The following is a 21138-nucleotide window of genomic DNA, read 5'->3' as shown; positions in this document are numbered from 1 at the left end:
CTGGTGCAGGGTGTTACGTGCAGCTTGCTGACACTGACACAGCCCAACTGATTGGCAAACATACTGCCATTTAAGAAATCATGTGACTAAACTAAATAAAAAGATACTACACTATGAAACAAAGATAAATTGTATAAAGAATGATAGTAAAAAGCTTTGGGGCACCAACTCGGCTCGTTCATTTATTGAATCAGATGGCTCATTCATCACAAAGCCCACTGATATTGCAAACTACTTTAATTGATTTTTCATTGGCAAGATAAGCAAACTTAGGGATTACATGCCAGCAACAAACGCTGACACTACACATCCAAGTATATTGGACCAAATTATGAAAGACAAGAATTGTGCTTTTGAATTCCGTAAAGTCAGTGTGGAAGAGGTGAAAAAATTATTGTTGTCTATCAACAATGACAAGCCACCGGGGTCTGACAATCTAGATGGAAAATTACTGAGGATAATAGCAGACAATAGTGCCTCTCCTATTTGCCACATCTTCAATTTAAGCCTACTAGAGAGCGTTTGCCCTCAGGTCTGGAGGGAAGTTAAAGTCATTCCGCTACCCAAGATAGTAAAGCCCCCTTTACTGGCTCAAATAGCTGACCAATCAGCCTGTTACCAACCCTTAATAAACTTCTGGAAAAAATTGAGTTTGACCGGATACAATGCTATTTTACAGTAAACAAATTTACAACAGAATTTCAGCATGCTTATAGGGAAGGACACTCAACAAGCACAGCACTTACACAAATGACTGATGATAGGTTGAGATGAATTTATGATAAAATGATTGTGGAGGCTGTCTTGTTAGACTTCAGTGCAGCTTTTGACATTATTGATCATAGTCTACTGCTGTAAAAACGTATGTGTTATGGCTTTACACCCCCTGCTATAATGTGGATAAAGAGTTACTTGTCTAACAGAACACAGAGGTTGTTCTTTAATGGAAGCCTATCAAATATAATCCAGTTAGATTCAGGAATTCCCCAGGGTAGCTGTTTAGGCCCCTTGCTTTTTACATCTTTTACTAACGACATGCCACTGACTGAGTAAAGCCAGAGTTTCTATGCATGCAGATGACTCAACACTATACACAACAGCTACTACAGCGACTGAAATGATTGCAACACTCAACAAAGAGCTGCAGTTAGTTTCAGAGCGGGTGGAAAGTAATAAGTTAGCCCTAGATATTTCCAAAACTAAAATCATTGTATTTGGAACAAAACACTCACTAAACCCTAAACCTCAACTAAATCTTGTAATTTTGCTATGACAAGACAGGTAAGACAAAATACATTACAGTATATGTACTAGAACTGGTCTGGAGAAATGATTGATATAAGTAATTGGATTAGGTCCCTTCATCTCTACTACCAAGTTTATGTAACTGGTGGGCTCCCGAGTGGTGCAGCGGTCTAAGGCACTGCATCTCAGTGCTAAAGGCATCACTACAGACCCTGGTTCAATTCCAGGCTGTATCACAACCGGATGTAATTGGGAGTCACATAGGGCGGCGGACAATTGGCCCAGTGTAAGGTTTTGCCGGTGTAGGCCGTCATTGTAAATAAGAATTTGTACTTAACTGACTTGCCTAGTTAAATAAAGGTTAAATAAAAAATGTATATGCAGTTATTATTCTGCTATGTATTCTGTTACCAATAATATTTACATAGTATCTTCAGATTGCAATTATTATGTCAAATCTTTTTATTTTATTTTACACGCCTTTTTCTCCCCAATTTCGATCTTGTCTCATCGCTGCAACTCCCCAACGGGCTCGGGAGAGGCGAAGGTGGAGACATGTGTCCTCCAAAACATGATCCGCCTAACCAAGCTCCTTAACACCCGCCAGCTTAACCCGGAAGCCAGCCACACCAATGTGTAAGAGGAAACACCGTTCAACTGGCAACCGGCATCAGCCCGCAACCCGGCCCGCCACAAGGACTCCCATTCTTCTCTGCAGATCCTCTCTAACTCTGTCAGGTTGGATGGGGAGCGTTGCTGCACAGCTATTTTCAGGTCTCTCCAGATATGTTCTATCGGGATAAAGTCCGGACTCTGGCTGGGCCACTCAAGGACATTCAGAGACTTGTCCTGAAGCCACTCCTGCATTGTCTTGGCTGTGTGCTTAGGGTAATTGTCCTGTTGGAAGGTGAACCTACGCCCCAGTCTGATGTCCTGAGCACTCTGGAGCAGGTTTTCATCAAGGATCTCTCTGTACTTTGTTTTGTTCATCTTTCTCTCGATCCTGACTAGTCTCCCAGTCCCTGCCACTGAAAAACATCCCCACAGCATGATGCTGCCACCACCATGCTTCACCTTAGGGATGGTGCCAGGTTTCCTCAAGACGTGACGCTTGGCATTCAGGTCAGAGTGCAATCTTGGTTTCACCAGACCAGAGAATCTTGTTTCTCATGGTCTGACAATCATTTGTTGCCTTTAGGCAAACTCAAAGTGGTCATGTGCCTTATACTGAGGAGTGGCTTCTGTCTGGCCACTCTACCATAAAGGCCTGATTGGTGGAGTGCTGCAGAGATGGTTGTTCTTCTGGAAGGTTCTCCCATCTCGACAGAGGGACTCTAATGCTCTGTCAGAATGACCATCGGGGTCTTGGTCACCTCCCTGACCAAGGCCCATCTCCCCCGATTGTTCAGTTTGGCCAGGAGGCCAGCTCTAGGAAGAGTCTTGGTGTCACGCCCTGACCATAGAGAGCCTTTTAATTCTCTATTTTTGGTTAGGTTGGGGTGTGACTAGGATGGGTGATCTAGTGTGTTTATTTCTATGTTGGGATCTTGTTTTTGTGTTGTTACCTGTGAGCACTCCTGAACGTCACGTTTCGGTTATTCTTTATTGTTTTGTGCGTTTCATTAAATAAATATGTGGAACCCAGATGACGCTGCGCTTTGGTCCGAGTATGCTTCCAACGATGATCGTGACAGAAGATCCCACCACAACAGGACCAAGCAACGTGCCCGGGAGGAGAAGGTATCCTGGGCTTGGGAGGACTTGGTGGTTCAAAACTTCTTCCATTTAAGAATGATGGAGGCCAATGTGTTCTTTGGGACCTTCAATGTGCCTCAACACAATCTTGTCTCAGAACTCTACAGACATTTCCTTTGACCTCATGGCTTGGTTTTTGCTCTGAAATGCACTGTCAACTGTGGGCTATATATAGACAGGGGTGTACCCTTCCAAATCATGTCCAATCAATTGAATGTACCACAAGTGGACTCCAATCAAGTTGAAGAAACATATCATGGAAACAGGATGCACCTGAGCTCAATTTCGAGTCTCATAGCAAATGGTCTGAATACTTATGTAAATAAGGTATTTCTGTTTTTGTTTTTTATAAATTAGCAACAATTCCTAAAAAACGGTTTTCATTTTGTCATTATGGTGTATTGTGTGTAGATTGATTAGGATTTATTTTTATTTAATCAATTTTAGAATAAGGCTGTATGTAACAAAATGTGGAAAAAGTCAAGGGGTCTGAATACTTTCCGAAGGCACCGTAGGTATATGGTATATCTAGCTGAATGACAACACATTCTGATGGAATGGTAAAAACCCACAGTGCATTGAGTGAATGTTGGAAATAGATCTTAGTTCCTTTCTAAACATAGCAATGGGAATGCAAAGAGGACTCGGACCAAAAACATTGGTGAAGTGAACTGGCAAAAGAGTTGAGTCCTCATTCAAAGGTAAGGACAGTGTGAATACGAAGAGAACTGAGATATTTCGCTTTTTTTTAACCCCAGAGTTCACTTTAAAGAGGACTGAAATCGGTTATTTTAAAGAGGACTACAGTTGAAGTCGGAAGTTTACATACACTTAGGTTGTCATTAAAACTCGTTTTTCAACCACTTCACACATTTATTGTTAACAAACTATAGTTTTGGCAAGTCGGTTAGGACTTCTACTTTGTGCATGACACAATAAATTTTTCCAACAATTGATTACAGACAGATTATTTCACTTATAATTCACTGTATCACAATTCCAGTGGGTCAGAAGTTTACATACACTAAGTTGACCACCTTTGATCAGCTTGGAAAATTCCAGAAAATTATGTTATGGCTTTAGAAGCTTCTGATAGGCTAATTGACATCATTTGAGTCAATTGGAGGTGTACCTGTGGATGTATTTCAAGGCTTACCTTTCAACTCAGTGCGTCTTTGCTTGACTTCATGGGAAAATCAAAAGAAATCAGCCAAGACCTCAGACAAAAAAATTGTAGACCTCCACAAGTTCTGGTTCATCCTTGGGAGCAATTTCCAAATGCCTGAAGGTATCACGTTCATCTGTACAAACAATTGTACGCAAGTATAAACACCATGGGACCACCCAGCCGTCATACCACTCAGGAAGGAGACGCGTTCTGTCTCTTAGAGATGGTACGTACTTTGGTGCGAAAAGTGCAAATCAATTCCAGAACAACAGCAAAGGACCTAGTGAAGATGCTGGGAGGAAACAGGTACAAAAGTATCTATATCCACAGTAAAACGAGTCCTATATCGACATAACCTGAAAGGCCGCTCAGCAAGGAAGAAGCCATTGCTAGAAAACCGCCATAAAAAAGCCAGACTATGGTTTGCAACTGCACATGGGGACAAAGATCGTACTTTTTGGAGAAATGTCCTCTGGTCTGATGAAACAAAATGATGGCCATAATGACCATCATTATGTTTGGAGGAAAAAGGGGGAGGCTTGCAAGCCGAAGAACACCATCCCAACCGTGAAGCACGGGGGTGGCAGCATCATGTTGTGGGGGTGCTTTGCTGCAGGAGGGTCTGGTGCACTTCACAAAATAGATGGCATCATGAGGAAGGACAATTATGTGGATATATTGAAGCAACATCTCAAGAAATCAGTTAGGAAGTTAAAGCTTGGTCGTAAATGGGTCTTCCAAATGGACCAAAACAACTTTCAAAGTTGTGGCAAAATGGCTTAAGAACAACAAAGTCAAGGTATTGGAGTGGACATCACAAAGCCCTGACCTCAATCATATAGAACATTTGTGGGCAGAACTGAAAAAGTGTGTGCGAGCAAGAAGGCCTACAAACCTGACTCAGTTACACTAGCTCTGTCAGGAGCCACTTATTGTGGGAAGCTTGTGGAAGGCTACCCAAAACTTTTGACCCAAGTTAAACAATTTAAAGGCAATGCTACCAAATACTAATTGAGTGTATGTACACATCTGACCCAATGGGAATGTGATGGAAGAAATAAAGCTGAAATAAATAATTATCTCTACTATTATGTCACATTCTTAAAATAAAGTGGTGATCCTAACTGACCTAAGACAGGGAATTTTTACTAGGATTAAATGTCAGGAATTGTGAAATACTTAGTTTAAATGTATTTGGCTAAGGTGTATGTAAACTTCTGACTTCAACTGTATATGTGAAAACACTCTGTGGCTCCCTGGAACAGAGCTACCCACCACACAACACAAAGAAGCAACAGCATGACACTCCAGTCCACAGCAATACTGTCATCAACAGGCAGGCAGCCACAGAAGTCTTCAAGCAGATGACAACAGGCAGCCACGGTGGGCTGCTACAGACAATGTCAGGCAGACAAGAGGAATTGGAAAGGGGAGTGCTGCCTGTCAGTCGACTTGATGCAATGATCGCCCTTACTGCTGCCTGCCTGCTGTGTGTTCTGGACGTTTGTGACAATTTATCAACGTGAGTGTATCGTGTGTGTGTGTGTGTGTATGCATTTGTGTGTCCAACTTGATAAACACAGTGCGTTCACTGTCAACTGTGAAATCTAATGGGGGAAAGGGGAAGCTAAAGACTGGCATTCTGTTTCAGACTTTGTTGTGAAACAGAGAAAGCCATTGCAATACAACACTTTGTTTTGACAAGATTACACTTAATGTAACACGTACAACAAGTGTTCTCTCTTCAGCTCTCATGTGGTATATTCTGTATGCAACACTGTACACACATCAGCAGATCCTCTCATAGGGCTATGTGTGTGTGACTTCCTCCATTGTGCAAAAACAGTTTGCTCTAAAATGGATAGGGCCTACACTATAACAATCCAGTGATTCATACAGCCTCCCCAAAGGCCAGTAGTGTATCTGTGTCATTGACAGACCATGTTCTTATTACTAGCCCAAGCCTGGCTTGGGGCAACTGCACATCTCCAGAGAGCATTCAGGAGCAGATATGGATGCCAACAGATGCCAGGGATGCCATAGAAGTACCCATTGTGATCTACCGTGCATGACAATAGGCCCTAATGTGAACACATGGTTTATGTCTCAAACGGCATACTATTCCCTTTGTAGTGCACTACTTTAGACCAGAGCCATTGCAGTGCCATTTGGGACATATCAAGGAAAGCCAATTCCAATGATATGGAAGTGTGAAGGACCCACTGTGTATTAAAGGTGTGGTACTACTATTCAAGTTTGTAAAGGGCTCACGCTTCAGCGCGTGGAAGTGTCCACACACTGTTTTCAAAGTGAAACTGCCTAATAGGCAGTAAGTAGGCTAACAGATAAGATAGATTCCTCATAACGGGGTAAAGCATTTTTACATGAGGTCATAGTAGCCTACAATAATTACATCTTTACAAAGGAATGTTCAACTACATTTCTGGTATATAGATTGCTAATTAGAATTGGGTCAGAATTAAATAGCCTATAAACTCTCGCGTTTTATGAGCACTTGTTGGACAATTTTGGGGAATAAAGAAAGCAGGTTAAGAAAAAAATGCTTTGATTTCGCAGAGGTCTTTTTCCGTTCCTCTTTTGGCTTCAGAAGTTGCATCCGTATCACTTGAAGGGAAACTAAACTCGACAAATAAATGTAGTAAAATTCGGTTACTTTGTGCGTAAAGGCGCACATTAGATTCTAGGTAAACCTTTAAAAATGTAAAGTCAATTACAGTATATTGCTACTTTTCACACCGCGGTGGCCTGCACCCACCTCTTCCAATGCTGCCACGGCGTTCCGACAATGCGACATCCGAGTGGTGAAGTTTGAGGTTGTGGGCGCTTTGTAGTCCTCATTAGTTTCGGCCACAAATTCCGTGACCGTGATCAACTCCGGCATCTTAGCTCAATTTAAATGTCTATGTCTATAAAATGAGTTATATCCTAATCCTTAATTAAGTTTCAGAAAATAAAATACAAATAAAAACCTGGTGTGCCATATAATTTGTTCGGCTACTCCAAGTTTGCCATTCCGCGCCGATACACAGTAGTGAAATGTCCGTTTATTTGTGTCTTATCCTTGTGTCCAAGAAAAAAATATTATATTTCATTATTACAGTTCGTCTTAGCCCACGAAACAACCTGTACTGGGCGCATTGACAATGGAGCGTCAACCTGAGTATAGAAAGGGGAGGGACAAACGGGTGAATTGGCATGTTTGAACGAATAGGAGCATAGATGGATTTCCCTTTCCTCAGTTGGCTTTCCAAGACTCACTAGCAACGACAAACTTTGTGGATAAGGTGGCTCAGGTCTACACCATAGGAATAATAAAAAATAGTATTTCATAAATAGTTAATTACATAAAAAAATCGTGTACCTCAAATAGAAATGTATCCAGGATGTTGCACATTGAGATAAGTAATAAAATAAGGGATAGATATTTGTTTTTATATACAAGTGAGTTTATTCATAGGAGGATGCATTGGAAGTGTTTTCTTAATTAGTAATAACAGATAATAAAAAAAAAACAGAAAGACAAACAACTTTTAATAGGGCATTCAGAATAGTTAGATGAAAAACATATAAGCAAAGAACATACACATGTTCCAATCCACCAGGGTACATGATGAAACTGCTTCGAAAATTAAACTTTATGTACATGAACATTTGTTACTTTCTAATGACTACAGCTGTCACATTGATACTGTCCACCATTTTGCACACATTTTAAGATGATTGAAAAGTACAGTAATACAGTTGTGTACTGCAACCACTTTACTAAACTCAAAACTACATGTACAAAAATAAAGCTTGTGATTTCATGACTTATGTGCCCTTTTTACAATCAAGTCATACAAGGAATCGTTGGCATTTTACACAGAAAACTATATTTAAAAAATGACAAAAATGGCCTCTTCCCAAAGTGACAATGTCAGAATGTGGAGTCCAATGAGGAAAATGTGACAGTGCAACATACTACCATAACGACAGACTATCCACTCTGTACAGCATTCTGTGATGCAGAGGCCCCTACAGAAGGAGAGAAATTACCAGTTGATTTGTTAACCACAACAAAATATCTACTTTCATAAACTTTCCTTTACAGTATTCCCCAAGCCTATTTTCAAGTAAACAGCGCTCTCTGCTGCTTGCAGTGGAGAACACACGCAATGTTCTAATCATGGCATAATCCCTTTCTTACAGAGTTGGACATCTCAAGGTACTTTACATAGTTGTAATTAAATGTCTGGGACAACTAATATAGCTTAACAAACAATTAATTCGATTGATTGAAAAGCACACCTGTGCTGTTACCTGTGTGCAGAAGCATGGTCTTAATTCTGCTCTCCTCCAGTGATAGAAAGCCTGTTGTCTTTCCACTTCCCTGCGTGGCACGTTGAGGCCCGTCCATCTCACAGGTCAGCACTTTGATTGGTCCCCTGCCTCCCTTCAGGTGGATTTGGATAACGTCCTAAAATAGAAACAATTCAAAGTGATTAGTTCAGCCAATCAACATCAGACTAATTGGTTTAGAATTGTACCGATTCTGCAACTGTTTAGATGGCATCAGTCTCTCATGAGTGAATACGTATGCATGTACTGCAACAGAGTTGTGTTCAATGGGCACAAAAGGGTCCAAAACAGAGCGGTACTACGTGAACTTGTCCAATAAGAAACGTACGTTTTTGCACAACGGTTTGCTAATGTGTTTCCTAATGAACATGATCAAGGTCTGTAAAAGCTCACACAAACCGGTAGGATTGTCAAACGTTTCCCTGCCGACAGTACTTAGCACCTCTTTACAGTGTTGGCAGTCAATCTCTTTTGTGTTCACACAGCAAAGACCTTGAAGTTGTCAGCCACTCAGCCCTGTTAAAATACTCAGAATCAGAAGGTGGCAGTAGCGTTGTTGCTTTATGGTCTAGTCAATGTTAGCTATAGCTGCTATAGCTAGCAAGATGACAAAAAAAAATGTTAATTCACTCTCCATAATCACATAGATACATTTTTAACTAGCTGTTAGCATGATTCGCTAGCTAGCTGTTGTGCTAGCTAAGCAAAGACGCCGCATTTACTCTCGGCAGTGAGCTACATGCAGCTGCTTCATGGAAACAAATCCATTGTGATTGAATTGTAATGTTACTAGCTACAGTGGCCAGATAGCTAGAGTGGTAAAGCATTTAGTGTTTGTGTTGCATTGTGTTGAACTTATTACCACCCCATTCGTTTCATATTAAGTGCGTTTGACTGACTTGCCCAGTTAGCAAGCTAACATTTGCTAGCTAGCTAAATAATAAGTGCACATTAGCAAACCAAACAAAAAAAATCCCTCTTCAATCACAACACTCTTTTGCTAAACTTGCTCTAAAAAATGTATTATGTAGCTTTATTGTTTTAGTTCGAATAACTCTGATGAAAAGGGTGGATTAGACCGGAAAAAGTGCCCTTGTTTTCCCTTTTTCTTGTCACTCCTGTCGGCTCCCCCCATGTGGAGGTCCGTTCTCTCTAATTGGCTAAAAGTCGAGTTGTCGGCCACTGCCGAGCATTACAATCTTATAAGTAAAAACGGTAGTTTCGTTGGTACCAGGTCGGTACACAGAAGGTATTTCTTTTGTTCTAGCAAGAGAAGGAACGGCCTCATACTGCGATAAGTACCTATCGGCAGTCTATCCTCACTCAGATTCTCAGTTGTTTCATGCTTAAAGCAGGGTTGTGGTTGGCCCTCCAGGGCTTACTGTACCTCCTTGGGTGTTGGCACCTCCAGCTTGGTCTCTTCCGGGGCCTTGATGGCAACGACCGTCTGTTCCTGGAACACCTTGATACCACTGATGTCACTGTGGGTCACGTAGGCTAATGTGCAGAGGGAGTTAAAGAGTATACAACAGCAGGATACATAACACTATAGGCTTTCTCCTATAGATCTCCATTTTTATGGAATGGTCTGCCTACCCATGTGAGAGACGCAGACTCGGTCTCAACCTTTAAGTCTTTAACCGAAGACTCATCTCTTCAGTAGGTCATATGATTGAGTGTAGTATGGCCCAGGAGTGTGAAGGTGAACGGAAAGGCTCTGGAGCAACGAACCGCCCTTGCTGTCTCTGCCTGGCCGGTTCCCCTCTCTCTACTGGGATTCTCTGCCTCTAACCCTATTACAGGGGCTGAGTCACTGGCTTACTGGTGCGTCACTTGAGTGGGTTGAGTCACTGACGTGATCTTCCTGTCTGGGTTTGTGCCGTGGCGGAGATCTTTGTGGGCTATACTCAGCCTTGTCTCAGGATGGTAAGTTGGTGTTTGAAGATTTCCCTCTAGTGGTGTGGGGGCTGTGCTTTGGCAAAGTGGGTGGGGTTATATCCTTCCTGTTTGGCCCTGTCCGGGGGTATCATCGGATGGGGCCACAGTGTCTCCTGACCCCTCCGGTCTCAGCGTCCAGTATTTATGCTGCAGTAGTTAATGTATCGGGGGGCTAGGGTCAGTTTGTTATATCTGGAGTACTTCTCCTGTCTTATCCAGTGTCCTGTGTGAATTTAAGTATGCTCTCTCTAATTCTCTCCTTCTTTCTCTCTCTCGGAGGACCTGAGCCCTAGGACCATGCGTCAGGACTACCTGGCATGATGACTCCTTGCTGTCCCCAGTCCACCTGGCCTTGCTGCTGCTCCAGTTTCAACTGTTCTGCCTGCGGCTATGGAACCCTGACCTGTTCACCGGACGTGCTAAAAAAGCCAACTGACATTTACTCCTGAGGTGCTGACTTGCTGCACCCTCGATAACTACTGTGATTATTATTATTTGACCATGCTGGTCATTTATGAACATTTGAACATCTTGGCCATGTTCTGTTATAATCTCCACCCGGCACAGCCAGAAGAGGACTGGCCACCCCTCATAGCCTGGTTCCTCTCTGGGTTTCTTCCTAGGTTTTGGCCTTTCTAGGGAGATTTTCCTAGCCACCGTGCTTCTACACCTGCATTGCTTGCTGTTTGGGGTTTTAGGCTGGGTTTCTGTACAGCGCTTTGAGATACACTATCAGCTGATGTACGAAGGGCTATTTAAATAAATTTGATTTGATAACACCCTTGTACTTTAGTAGACACTGAGGTAACTGAACCAATGTTTGGGCACAGTATGGTTCATTCCTGATGATTGTGAACTGAAACGTAGGTTAATTTACAGTTGCACTTGTACTTTCTCACATGGATTTCACAATGGTGGAAACTTCCTCCAGCCAAAGCCTATGCTTTTCAATCCATGATGGCGAGTGTGCAAGTGCACACTTCTGGAAAAGGTTTGAGAATCAAAACCCATGTAAGAAGTGAAATGTACTGTATGCTTTTCTAAAAGGATATTCTATGTTGTCCAAACTGTCGGTCATGTCAAAGAGCTGCTGGGCACAGGTCTTGATGAGCGCATCCAGACTCTCCTCCACCGTCTTCAGGTTCTGCAGCTCCCGCTGAAGCCTCTGCTTCGGCCCAACAAAACTGGTGACTGGACACAGACCTCTGGGGAGGGAGAGGAGGAAACCACACAGAATACAGATCAACCCCTTGCAACCATGCAAGTTGACCTGGGGGTCGCATATTCATCAGGGCACGCAACAGAAAACATTTGACAAAAGTTTTGCAACAGAACATGAAAATGAGTCTTTGTTATAGGACAAGTTCAGGTAGTCCCTTCCTATTTTAGCCTGTTTTATTCCATTCGGTGCCTAATGAATACAACCCTGCATGAACACATCCTGCCAAAACAGACACCATCACAGAAGGCGGGAGCACAGACCGGCAAAGAGCCTGTGTGTTGAAGATACATTACTCACATCCACTTGATCTTGTTGGCCGATTGTTTCTGGATGAGCTTGATCCCCTCCAGGCAGTTGGTGATGTCATATACCCTCCGTTTGCGTGTGTGGAGGTTCTGTGCTGCGAGGTTGAGGTCCATGATACCATGAGGGGCGCCACTCATCAGCCTTAGGAACTTCTTGGTCAACAGAGCCAGGGATAGATCCTGGCGGACAAATCCCTTACTGGTGTCCGGTAACACTGGCTTGGGTTCAGTGGAAGGACTAACTACAGTAGGAAAAAGGTACAACATTGCATCAAAGCCAAAAGAAAAAAAGACTTTGATTTGACATTACTGCATCCCAAATGGCACCCTATTCCCTATATAGTTTATTAAAAGGCCCGGGTCAAAAGTAGTGCAGTATATAGGAGATAGGGTGCCATTTGGGATAAAGTCTTTGTCAAAGGCACGGAAGCAACATTATTTTTCAGTAAAGATGATTACCCATACCTTGTCTTGTCTTTGTCTTGGTGCCTTCAACCAGTTCACGGAACCTAGAGTGAAGAGGATTTTAAAAAATTACGTTTTCATACACCTAGAGAGATGTGTAGAAGTGCACAATGCATGTGTGCCAGTAGTTAAACACACAAAAGGATGACTGCCTATTATTGCAATTTGTATCCTACATACAGGCTAGAGTGCTGCAACCTTACCGAGATGCAGATGGTTCTGTCTCGGCCTGACTCTCATCATATTCTTCTTCAACCTCGTCATTCTGTAAATAAAATACATATAGACAGGGGTTGCTCAAAGTTAAAAAACGACTACAATGAATGCAGTCAGAAAGCTGTCAAGATGGTGAGCGCATCCTCACGTGCATAGCCGAAGCATCATCATCATCCACGAATTCCTCTTCGTCAGAAGAGTCCTCGCCCCACGGGCTGATCAGACTCAGTGGCCCGTCGAGGTACGGGGGCATGATAGGAATGGCATCCTCGCTTATTCCGCGTGGTGTTATGTGGTCTGTCAGAAAGTGGTCTTCACATATTCTGTGTTCCTCTGTTGAATCCTCCTTCTCCGTCTCTCGCAGTGCGGCAAGCCACACTTTCACCCGAGCCTGGTCATTAGGAAAATTGAAAAACCTCTTGAAAGGACGATTCGGAAACGCTCCTTTATTCGTGTCACTTCGATTAGGACACCCCTGGACCACGCATTTCACCATGGTAAAATGTATGTGGCTACCACCACCTACATTCGAACGTTTCTTAGCTAAATAAAATATAACGTTTGTTTATCTCAAATTCACGTTTCTTGGACAGGAAAATATATTTTAAGGCCGGACGTTGGCGTCACGTGATGATGTTCAGCCAACGAAATTCTTAGAAACGCAGAGGAAGGCGGGATTCCTCGTATGATTCTACGAAGTACGTTGTAGTTTACGATATTGCTTTGCCTCCACCTTCAGGACTGGGGTGAATAACAGTGATACTGTGAGAGGACAGCAGCGCAGCATCTTATTTTGCGTTCAGTATGCGCGGAAGCAGAGCTTCATATTGAGCACCTGCGCTTAATATAATATTTTAGTATGCTATTTATAAAGAAAAAAAAGATACATTTTAGACTACAAGAGAAATTAAATAACATGAATAAAAAGTAGCCTATTTCAACTGGAAACGGAGAATTAAAGATCCATTTAGCCTTTTTAGACTTCATTCAGTGCCACCAACGCCTATTTAGTCCAGCCTATATGTTGCTGACATTGTCACAAACGGGAATGAGCCTAATTCTTCCCCGCCCAAATTATGGTTGATTTGGGAAGTATTTCCGCCTAGAAGGTGCTGTAGAGCAACCTACAGCCAGTAGTGGCCAGCAGCAAACAGCAGCTACAGCGGTGGATGTAGGATCAGAGTCGGGGCGAATCGGGGATCCACTGTCAGAGGGGAAGGGGAGCAGAGGCACTCTCTCAACACTCACTGAATCATGGCTACTGAAACAGTGTCACCGGCATGCACTGGATCCAGTTTGCTGCAACCCATAAGCGAAATAATCAATCTCCCTCTCGACCAGGTAAATATGCAATTTCTTGTTATTTCTACAGATGCTTTTCAGTTGTATTTCTAGAATTCCGTCGCATGTCCAAAATCGCAGCAAAACCAACATTGTGCAGTTTATTATTTGATTCCCCAATATCAAACAACGAAGATTGGTATTTTTCGCTCAGAAGAAATTATGAATTTGGATTGCTGTGATTCAATCGCGGTTCCACGGGTTGTGTCAACACGTTGATGCCATATTGGCATAAACGCACATCTCGTAATGATTTAATTAAAGGCCCCTTTTAAATGTCACACAAAAATGTCACGTTTAGTCGACAATGAATTTTCGGCCAACCTTTCAATTAAGTCGCTTATTTGAACAAAATGTACCGTAGGTTTCTGTGTTCAGAATGTAGCAGACCGTCTACAAAAATCCTATATTTGGATTCACAGCTGACATTGTCCTCTTACTGTTCAGGCTATAATGGCTGCGTTCACACAGGCATCCCAATTCTGATCTTTTTTCCACCAATTAGTCTTTTGACCAGTTGCATCAAATCTTTTCACTTAAGATATTTTTCAGAACTGATCTGATTGGTCAAAAGTCCAATTTAGTGTGTGTGTGTGTGGGGGGGGGGGGGGGGGGGGGGGGTCAGAATGTGGCTGCCTGTCCAAACTCAGTCAATGTAGCCAGTTTCATTTTATGCACAAAATAAATTACACATTTTCAGTAGCCTAATCAGTGCTGTAGAATAGGCTATGTGTATTGCTCCCAGTGCCAAATAAATCTGTATTTATCATACCTTCAGTTATTACCAAAATTAGGGAATGTATTCATTGCAATGGTTTTCACATAGGTTTAGGCTATGCCCATTCTGATTACCTATATGTAAATTAAATAGTCTCCCTTGTCATTAGACTACAGTGAACACTCAGATAACAGAGTAAATTCTATTAACCTGAGCCGCAGTGCACTGGTCTATGGCCCGTGACATGAATGGGCAAAAGCGGTGAGGAAGGAGCGCCCTTTTCAAATCTAACCGTAATCCGTGCCGCTCGGTCATGTTGTCAACAAGGCAGCGTGGTGCATCGTCTAGAAACGTACATCCCTTTTCTATAAAATAAATGGTAGAATTTTCAAACTAGTTTTCATTGGGAATGCAGATAAATCATTGTTATCAAAAGCAATGCCTTTTGCATGTGAACACAGAATCCTACTCCACGTGCTTAATCTAGCCTAGGCTACATCACTTTTGTTTTGAGCCGACATCGCCGCAGGCTTTGAACGGGGCACCGGGCTCACACCGGGAGGCAGCCCGGTTCCAAAACGAATTCAATCACTTTTTACCCGGTACAAACTTCTCCCACCGGGGTAACCCTGTCCAGATAATCAAATCCCCTCATAGCCTACTCAGACCACAACAGCTTGTGAAGCCTGTCCCATGCAAGTTTTAAATGTGCACCCACACTTACGATCTACACAACATTTGCATCTGAAAAAAGATCAGTGGAAAAATCTCTCAGTTCATCCATATAGCCAATGTATGAATCCCCAGCTACAACCTTTTTATAGAAATTTTTATTTAACCTTTCTTTAACTGGGCAAGTCAGTTAAGAACAAATTCTTATTTACAATGACGGCCTACCCCGGCCAAACTCGGACGATGCTGGGCCAATTGTGCGTCGCCCTATGGGATTCCCATTTATGGCCGGATGTGATACCGCCTGGATTTGAACCAGGGACTGTAGTGACAGCTCTTGCACTGAGATGCAGTGCCTTAGACCGCTGCGCCACTCGGGAGCACTAAACCTTGAGTTATGTGCTGTAATGAACTAGGTAAAGGATGGTAAGAGGGAGCCTCTCTCACTAAGGTCACATCACGTTTGAGTTCCAAATGGCACCCTATTCCCTATGTAGTGCACTACTTTTGACCAGAGCCCTATATGCCCTATATACGGAATAGGGTGCCATTTGGGACACACTCACACATCTCTGGGATTGGAATCCTGCCTGTCATTGGCCAAGCATCAGCTGTTCCCTCTGATTGCCTCTTTGTCATAAATCTGTGAGAATGAAGAAATGTACTCCCCACTCCTGGCCTGCTTGCCACTTTAAAACCTGTCTGTCACTTAAAGATCTAGGTGGTTATAGTATATTGCCTAGTACTGCCTGGCCTCTTTGTTTACAATCAACACACCTCGTCCCTTTTTTCACACCTTATGAGCCCTGGTCAAAAGTAATGCCTTATAAAGGGAATAGGATACCAGTTGGGCACAATCCAAGAGGATGTGCTGTTGTACTTCTGCTTTCTACAAGAGACACTAGTTGCCAGTAAATGCTCCTATAGTATTTATGAAGGAAACGTGAACACAACAGTGGGTCATCTGCACAACTGTCTGTTCCACTTAACTCCTCCATGTGGAGAGGTATGCGGTGTGCTTGTTTGGTGACTTCATGGAGGCTATTCTAATGAGTATTCACTGAGTATGTCCATTGATCTCTGTGGTACAGCTTTGGCTCTACATACTGATGGCCTACCTTACAAACTGTAGCTTCATACTCCCTCAGAGGTGTGGCATTTATATAGAATGATCTTTCTATAACGCTTATCATTGGCCTCTTTGTACCTAAAACCAATTGTGACAGCCTCTGTCTTCCAGAATACCATCAAGTTATAAATGTATCTCTGCTGATCAACATTATTTAATGGTCTCTTTCCCTTCTCCCTCTGATGGTAGATTTTTCAGTTGTCTCTTAATACTACTCTACTAAGTGATCTTGTTCTCTAGGCAGGCAGTAAAATGAGCCCTGGGTCTGCTACGGATCCTGTAACATTACTCACTCTTCCGTAGACACTGGGCTGTAGTTACAGCCTACAGATCTGTGGCTTACCACTGCCTACGGAATGCAAAGATGCCATCTACGGCCTATAGGCCCTAGACTGAGGTCTGTTGACTGTGTGGACTGGGTCATTTCACCATTCCTCAATGTTTAGAGAGCTCCCTCTGACTATTGGACTTTTGTCATCAGAAAGGGATTTTCCTGTACTGTATTGGCTGTAGATGTTTGCTGTTAGATTATTTCATTGTCAATTTACTGCATTCTCCCCAGTAGCCAACACTGATACAGTACATACAACACATTACTATCAGGGTAGGTAGCGAGTGAGTTTGCCCACTGTTGTCTTGCAGTAGGCCTTGTAGATGGATAGGGATTATTACTCTTTTGGCCCCCCCAGTTCAGGAAAATTGTCACGTGTGCCTTGCTTCATTGCTGTAGGGATAGGATTAACCTTTTATTTAACTAGGCAAGTCGGTTAAGAACAAATTCTTATTTTACAATGACGGACCACCCCGGCCAAACCCTCCCCTAACCCGGACGATGCTGGGCCAATTGTGCACCGCCCTATCACCGCCAGTGATATCCTAGTTATTTGGCCTACAACGGAGATTGTAGAGACCCAAATTCTTTTTTTTCTTCCTGTCCCCTTGAAAATAACAAGTGTATCATATATCCATATTGTGACTAAAATTCTCTCACTCTCTCTGACTTCAAGATGATAGTCACCTGAGAAATTCCACAGCAATGTAAGAGTAATTGAGTCAGTCACAGGGGCTGCGGTGCAATCCATCAGAGACGGTGGCAGACTAACATTTCTTATGTTTCCCTAGTTACGGTGTGGCGTTTTAATGACATGCTCAAGTGATGTTACTGTGGAAACAACTTGCTAGAAACCAAAAAAGGAGCGGCTCCAGGGATCTGCCTGTGGTCTAGAGCTGGTCTAAGCCAGCTTTACTTCAGACTCCTCCTACGAAAAGAGACAGTCTGTATCCCAACTGGCACCCTATTCCCTTTATAGTGCACTACTTTTGACCAGAGCTCTATTGCCACTTAATAGCATGCCATTTGGAACACGTCCACAGTTTGGTTTCTGCTTGGCCATACCCAGCAACACGGACATAGTAAGCTGATTTAGTGTTAGGGATTTGTCCAGGGGGAAAAGGGTATCTGAAGCTATACGTTATAGGCTTCCTAGCTCTTACTGCAAACCCTGGCCCGGGGCAGTAGACTTCTGTAATATCAAAGGGGTAATAACACTTGGGCATTCCAGAAGAAACGGTCTGAGTCCCAAATGGCAGTCTATTCCCTATGTACTAGTGTACGGTACTACTTTTGACCAGGGCCCTACATAGGGAATAGGGTGCCTTTAGGGATGCAGTCATGCTCTGCTCATGACTCTGATATGAGTCTCTGAGACTCCCAAATACTCAACCAGAGTTCACTTTTTCATTGGGGTCTAAAAAGCTAAACTGACTCTAGATCAGCACTCTAAGATGCTTTATATGGTTCCAGAGCTGTGGGTTAATGGTTCTGCTGTTTCAATGGAAGTGTCTTCCCTATGGCCAAGTTCCATTTACACCCTTGACTGTGGTGGTATAGAAGCAAACTTGGTTACCGGTACTTTCACACATGCAGCGCAATTGACACATCCTGAGTGTGAGATGCGTCACAAGCACTGCTGTCGACCTACTGCAGTGAATATTTTAGAAAGCGGAGGAGCTGAAGCTTATTGCATTAGCTGTGTGTGTGTGTGTGTGTGTGTGTGTGTGTGTGTGTGTGTGTGTGTGTGTGTGTGTGTGTGTGTGTGTGTGTGTGTGTGTGTGTGTGTGTGTGTGCGCGCGCATGAGAGAATCTTTTGTGCCAAGCCATAAATGGTGGTGTTCCCCAAAAGGTTTTTCCCTGAGTTTGCTGTCCAACACCCTGGTAGCGAAGGGAGAAGGAATGTGCTCAGGGAGTAGAGGAAGGCTATCTGGCACAGTGACTGAAACCCAAATGGCAACCTATTCCATGCATAGTGCACAACTTTGACCAGAGCCTTATTCCCTATGGGCCATTGGTCAAAAGTAGTGCACTAAATAAAGAAGAGAATGCAGTCCGTGTGTGACCTTTACATAACCACGGGAATGTAACCAACTCAAGTCGGAACATTGAGCTAATAATGCTGACTGCTCATTTTAATAACTCCACTCAACCCTGATTCCCCTCTCATAAAACCGACAGGGATTCATATTGTGTTGTGTACCTATGAGTTTGGTGAGTGAATACCCCAGTTGGCTAATTTGTTCCTTATGTTGCCTTATGCTGGGTGAGGTTACGTGACCATGGGACTGGGTGTTCCTATCTCTTCAGGGATAGGAGCAGATTGGATCAAATGGCACCCTATTCCCTCTTTACTCTACTTTTGACCAGGGCCCAAATGAGTGCCTTTTTGATATTTTAAGTAGAAATGTTTAACCAATATTGAATTTTTAAAAGTCTGTTATATCCAATGAAGTGCCCTTTTTTAATATAGGAAACGTGGAGAATTCAATAAATCAGATTTGTTTTAAATATGAAAATAAAGACTTTTGACATTTCACTCCCAGCACCCTCTGTGACTTCCAGGAATATTTTAACCCACTTAACCTCCAACATTTCTCGAAGTTCACCATCATTGTGAAGTCCTAGTTATTTTGTTGCTTTGACAAAGTCATTTCTGAAGATTATTTATTTAATGTGAAAAAAACCCTGTCCCTCATTTTAAGGTCAACCCTGTTACGTGAACTCTCTAAAGCTTGTTTCAACAATTTCATTTTATGACAGTCAATTGCCCCTCCCTGTTGCACACAACAAGCTTCCATTTCCTCTGTCGCAAGGGAATTTATGGCTGATTTTAAGATGAAATCTTCAACCCTGTTACGGTCAACCCTTTTACTTTATTTGGCACTATAGTCCTTTTTGAGATGGGAAAACATGTATTTTTTTATTGCGTTGACAGGATGTTAAAATTAGGTGAAATCAAATGTTTTTTTCAACCAAGTTACACATATCAAAGACACCGAATTGGTGGAATGACAAAGTGCACTAGGGAATAGGGTGCGATTGGGGACGGAACCATGGATCTGCACGGCCATGGATGTAGGCCTCTGGAAAAAGGTTGGGCGGTATCCGGATTTCCATATCTTCAAATGAAAATAGACCCCAAAACGTCAGTTAGCAGAATGCTAACAAAATGCTAACAGGTGATAAGGAATTCCCACAGTGGATGCTAGGTAAATGCTAATTAGCGCATGCAAACATTAACTACAACACAGCTCATAAAGTTATGCAAGTATCTCAAAATGTAGCTTGCAGCATGCACAAAAAAAAAATTAGACAGCAGGGAATGGATGTTAATCCAGGTGGTGATTGTCTCAACTGCTGTTTCCAAGAAGCTGGTGTACAAAACCGAAAGTAAAAGACACAAAAACGAAATTTAAGAATGGGAAGCATAGAAATAGTGCACATAGAACAGATCTACCGCTTCTTAGACTTGCTTTCAATGACCATGATGTATCTATAACTCACTTTTCTATGTGTATTTGGTCGGGTCTCCCAACAAGTTACATATTGCAGCTTTGAGTTGAACTGCAGGAGTGACTCACCTCATGAATCTCCCGAGGGGTGTATATAGTGCCGTCTTTATTTTATTACTTACCTATTTTCCCTTTCCTATCAATTAAAATTAAGTCATACAAAAGTTTTACTGTGTGAAGTTTCAAATGCATTCTGCCATTACTAATGTGTAATGTGCTAGGTATTAACTTTTTTTTTTCAACACAAAAAAAACTTGATTAATAAAATATTTAACCAGTCGTCTTCCTCAAATGAACGGGATGATAAAGCAATCTTTGCGAGAGGGAGGGAATCTGATTTCATTGGTCCTCAATTTGCGGCTCTGACACATCATTCAGGATAAATTGAGTAGTCCCTGAGTTAGCCTGTCTGGGAGCAGGTTAGTTCTGAAGGATTCGTTGCCATAGAAATGTACCTGGCTAAAAGGAGAGCCACTTTCGTGGTACCGTTTATCCCGAGTTAAACTCAGAGTTGACCAAAGTTACATCGCAAAGTCCTCAAACCACGTACATAGTATAGGGCTCTGCTTTGCTCGTTGTGGTTCTTTGTAAATAAACACACATGACAGCCTCAAACAGCTGTTTTGAGAAACTGGTACTGCACAAGTAGTACTGGTAAGCATCATAATGGAAAAATTATCTAAAAGGCCAAATGGTGAACGTGATCTGCTTTATCTATTACCTAGTGCACAAGTTGACTGCAGGTATTTATTTAAAAAG

At 42.5% G+C, this 21138-nt stretch overlaps 3 protein-coding genes across 4 annotated transcripts in view; 1 reads left to right on the top strand and 2 right to left on the bottom strand.

Moving 5' to 3' along the window:
• asap2b (ArfGAP with SH3 domain, ankyrin repeat and PH domain 2b) overlaps positions 1-7357 on the bottom strand; it is a 53991-nt gene extending 46634 nt beyond the window's left edge. The window contains exon 1 of the mRNA XM_055884477.1: positions 6945-7357. Within this exon, the coding sequence (XP_055740452.1) occupies positions 6945-7070 (126 nt within the window). The 5' untranslated portion in view covers positions 7071-7357. The remainder of the gene's footprint in view (positions 1-6944) is intronic.
• Positions 7358-7613: 256 nt separating this feature from the next.
• e2f6 (E2F transcription factor 6) lies at positions 7614-13323 on the bottom strand. 2 transcript variants are annotated; one of them, XM_055884479.1, is made up of 8 exons: positions 12822-13323; positions 12661-12722; positions 12458-12501; positions 11985-12234; positions 11518-11670; positions 9915-10029; positions 8477-8645; positions 7614-8203 (listed from the first exon to the last, which is right to left on the bottom strand). In XM_055884479.1, exons 1-8 carry the CDS (start codon positions 13167-13169, stop codon positions 8166-8168), a joined length of 1179 nt encoding a protein of 392 aa, XP_055740454.1. In that variant the 5' UTR covers positions 13170-13323; the 3' UTR covers positions 7614-8165. The 2 variants fall into 2 exon arrangements, with proteins under 2 accessions (XP_055740454.1, XP_055740455.1); XM_055884480.1 differs by having other exon boundaries at positions 8489-8645; positions 12822-13322.
• Positions 13324-13430: 107 nt separating this feature from the next.
• The window catches only part of mboat2b (membrane bound O-acyltransferase domain containing 2b), a 62020-nt gene continuing 54312 nt past the window's right edge, over positions 13431-21138 (top strand). The window contains exon 1 of the mRNA XM_055884478.1: positions 13431-14014. Coding sequence (XP_055740453.1) covers positions 13928-14014 — 87 coding nt within the window. The 5' untranslated portion in view covers positions 13431-13927. The remainder of the gene's footprint in view (positions 14015-21138) is intronic.

Source organism: Salvelinus fontinalis, chromosome 27 (assembly GCF_029448725.1).
Source record: "Salvelinus fontinalis isolate EN_2023a chromosome 27, ASM2944872v1, whole genome shotgun sequence".
In the NCBI taxonomy this organism is placed as follows: domain Eukaryota; kingdom Metazoa; phylum Chordata; class Actinopteri; order Salmoniformes; family Salmonidae; genus Salvelinus; species Salvelinus fontinalis.
This window is presented reverse-complemented; position numbering and strand designations above follow the sequence as displayed.

Excerpts from the sequence above, each read along its gene's own strand:
- e2f6 (XM_055884479.1), bottom strand. The coding sequence starts at position 13,169 with ATGGTGAAATGCGTGGTCCAGGGGTGTCCTAATCGAAGTGACACGAAT. Across the intron at positions 12,502-12,660 it reads ACAGAACCATCTGCATCTCG|GTTCCGTGAACTGGTTGAAG; the intron begins GTAAGGTTGCAG and ends TCTTCACTCTAG. Across the intron at positions 11,671-11,984 it reads GCCAACAAGATCAAGTGGAT|AGGTCTGTGTCCAGTCACCA; the intron begins GTGAGTAATGTA and ends CTCCCTCCCCAG.